At 35.4% G+C, this 3,831-nt stretch overlaps 1 protein-coding gene across 1 annotated transcript in view; it reads right to left on the reverse strand.

Annotated features, from left to right (window-relative positions):
• The window catches only part of LOC148941980 (E3 ubiquitin-protein ligase MYCBP2-like), a 97,544-nt gene extending 96,763 nt beyond the window's left edge, over window positions 1–781 (reverse strand). Inside the window, exon 1 of the mRNA XM_089103383.1 lies at window positions 707–781. Within this exon, the coding sequence (XP_088959509.1) occupies window positions 707–718 (12 nt within the window). The 5' untranslated portion in view covers window positions 719–781. The remainder of the gene's footprint in view (window positions 1–706) is intronic.
• Window positions 782–3,831: the final 3,050 nt, after the last annotated feature.

Consider the following 3,831-nt stretch of genomic DNA (forward strand, 5'->3'; position numbering starts at 1 on the left):
TTACGAATATAATAAGCATTTCTGCCCCCCGGAAATGAATTTCAGCCCCCCCCCCCTGTATATGCCAATTCAGGGTTAGGTTAGGTTAGATATATATAGGGGTGGCTGAAATTCATTTCCGATAGAAATGCTTATTATATTCGTAATCAGCATAAAAAAAGGCATTGAATGGTGTATTCACTTTATTCCTAACTCAATAATATGATTTGGTAGATATTTACCCCCATCCCTATATAGGCTATATATACCAATTTAGGGTATATATTTGCACATTTGGGGGGGGGGAGGGTAAAGTTTAAACTTGCATCTCATTTGCATCAGAAATAAACTTTATCCCCATCCCCCCCCCCTAATGTGCACATATGTACCCTGAATTGCTTTATATAGAGGTGGGGGTAAAATTCATTTCCGACAAAAATGACTGTTATATTTGGAAAGAGCGTAAAAAAGGGATTGAGTAGTATGTTTACTTTATTCGTAAATTAATAATATGAACTGCGGAAAATTTACCCATACTTTAGCCTGCAGACCCGTCCCTGAAAGTTTCATTTTCCTAACCTAACCCTTTTCCAATTTAGTCAAAAGTAGAATTTTACCCATACTTTTTTCTCTAGATCTATCCCTGAAAGTTTCATTTTCATAACCTAATCCCTCTCCAAGATAGCAAAAACTAGCTTGTCTAGAAATTTATCGTAGACTATATTACCATCTTTTCCATCTTTTACATACAAATAGAATTCACTTTAAAAACTATAATTCTTGTTTGCTAGTCCGACATTCACAAGTCAACTGAACATATTATAGCTAAGTCATTGAATGATTTGTCTTTATTCGAAAGGGCTTCAAAATCAAAAGTTGCAGTCGAACTGTCAAAACAATGAAATACATTCCTGCCTGTGTTTTACGAGAGTTTGAAAGTTGAAGGAAAATCACCAATAAGATGGCGTATCTAGTTTTGACCAAATGATTTGAACATGATTATCAAGGGAGTTAGAACTAGGTTCCTTAGTGTACACCGGAAGTAAGGGCGCAAAACTTGACGTCGGTTAGGTGTCTTTTTAGCAGAGGTGCAAAGATCAGGGCCAGATGTAGGAGTGGGGGGGGGGCTAGAAGGACAAGGACCGCGGGCTGCAAAACAAGCTTAAATTACAATAATTTTTACCAAAAATTGTAATATTTAGAGTATTGATGGTGCGGCAGGGGGCGGCAAAGTCTATATTTGCCCCCGCCCCCTCCCTCCTGAAAAAAAATTCACTCTGGCAAAGACACTAGATACATCCGTCGTTTGATAGAGGGCGAAATTTCAAAAGACCAATCCTTTTGAAATTTCTTTCAATGTATATTGGCTCAAGGCCGTACCCAGGATTTTTTTTCGGGGGGGGGGGGTTAGATATCTCAAGAGAATTAGCATATTATGATGATTCAAAATATATAATATTCATTAGGTTCAGTGTTACCAATCAAAGGCTGCGAGCCTGAGAAACTTTGCCAGATTTTTGAAAAAGAGGGGAAAAATCTGTTAAAAGTAAAAGAATCATAATGTAAATAACATCATCAGATTCAGCATATCAGAGAACCCTACTGTAGAGGCTCCAAGCTTCTATCTTAAAAAATGTGGAATTTTGTATTTTTTGTCAGAAGAAAGATCACGGATGCGTGTTAATTTGTTTTGTTTTTTTCCCGGGGGTGATCATATTGAACCAATGATTTTAGAATATTTCGAGAGGGCTCATTCGAACGTAAACTAAAAGTCCTAGTTTTTAACATTGTAACACTGGGTTTATTTAAAAAAAAATAAAGTATACATCATCGACTCCCTGAAGCATGCTTGTGCGGGAGAAAACCCTCCTAATAAATCAATAAAAAAAAAAAAAAAAAAAACAAAAAAAAAAAAAAAAAAAAAAAAAAACATAATTAGAGCTCAACTTACCGGACCCAAAAACCAACGAGCCTCCAAACAACACCCAACAAAAGTATAATATTTATAATCATATTCATCTGCAACTAAACCCTCCTCAAAAACATAAATTAACTTAACTTGCCCAGAATAATCCATCCAAATTATACACATCAAAACAATGGTTCTTTAGCAACTTACGAAATTCCTGCAAACCCCCAACATTTCTCAAATCCTCTGGCAAACTCTCTCAAACTAACGGAACAATATGGCGAATTGAAAACCTAGACCTAGACGTGACCATAGCTGGTCTTCGCACCAATTGAGGAGATCGTGTCAAATGATCATGTATAGCAGAAGCAAGACTAAACATTCCTGAAAAACATGATGGTAACTTCGAAGCTAAATATTTAAGCATAAACAGAGCATTATAGAATACGCATATTCCTGCCAACGGTGGAATTTTATACTCGCGGTAAAGATGCCTCGTCGATACAGATAGGTCAATTTGATTACCATACAAAACTCTAATTGCCATATTCTGCGTTACACAGAGCGGATGGAGGTGAGTTACGAATGTTTTCGACCAAACCATGCAACAGTATATGAGATATGGGTGAACCATAGAAAAATACAACATTCTCAGAATTTCACATGGAAAAAGATACCTAAGTTTACGCATAAGACCAATATTACGAGACAATTTGCTGCTAACAGATGCAATATGGTCTTTAAAACTAAGGCTTTCATCAATAATAACGCCTAGGTATCTAGTACTAGTAGATCTTACAATAATATGGTGCCCTACTTCTATCCTATTAATCCATGGATAATGTCCAGTAATTCTACCATAAATCAAAAATTCGACTTATTGTGATTCAGTTTCAATTTATTTACTCGCATCCACTTTTCAATCGAAGAAATACCTTGTTTCAATATTGTCATCAACTCATTTTCAGTTCTAGCAGCTACAGTAAAATGCATCATCAGCAAAACATGGTAGAATTCCTTTAGTACCGTAAGTATCAAGGTCTAAAGAACAAGACACATTACTTGAAGCTCTACAAAAGTCATTAATATAAACAAAAACAACAAAGGACCCAAAACGGAACCCTGGGGTACTCCAATCGAAATATGTTCAATTTTAGATGCAACTCCATCCATCACGACGCACTGAGTCCTTCCACTAAGAAAACTAACTATCACTTTCAAAAAATCACCACGTATACCACTACTATATAACTTTTGAACTAGTATATCATGATCAACAGTAAAATATATCATGAGTCAAATGCTTTAATAATATCCAAAAATATCGAAGCTATCTTCAGACCCTTGTCTAAAGCATCATTAATAAAAGTTGTTAAAAACAAAACTGCATGCTCTGTAGAATGATGACTCCTAAACCCAAACTGACTAGAACTAAAAAATTGTTTTTTCTCGAAAAAACTTACCATCCTATTATGAATCAACTTTTCAAACACTCTAGAAATAAATGGCAGCAAAGAAATCGGTCTATAATCACTAAAACAATTCTTATCCCCTCCTTTAAATATCGGGATAACATTCGCGCACTTTAGACAATCGGGAAATATTCCAGCTTTTAAACAATTATTTATCAGTCCTAAAAAATTACTAGATATAACAGTTAAAATCGACTTCAAAACCTTCAATGAAATAAAATCTCCTCCTGATGCACTATTTTTCATATTTTTTATAACATCAAATAATTCATCAATAGTTAGAGATTTAAGTTACGCAGACACATCACAATCTTCAGGTAGGAACTGACGAAAATCTTCATTTTGATCAATTACTGGTACCGATGATGACACACGCTGCCCAATAGTAGCGAAGTGATTACACATCTCATCTACAACATTATTATTCATTCCTATATCATCCGGACGGATCAAGACGCTACCAGGGCTAGT

This window comes from Artemia sp. Qi Xiang Cuo, chromosome 17, assembly GCF_049724085.1.
Source record: "Artemia sp. Qi Xiang Cuo chromosome 17, ASM4972408v1, whole genome shotgun sequence".
In the NCBI taxonomy this organism is placed as follows: Eukaryota; Metazoa; Arthropoda; class Branchiopoda; order Anostraca; family Artemiidae; genus Artemia; species Artemia sp. Qi Xiang Cuo.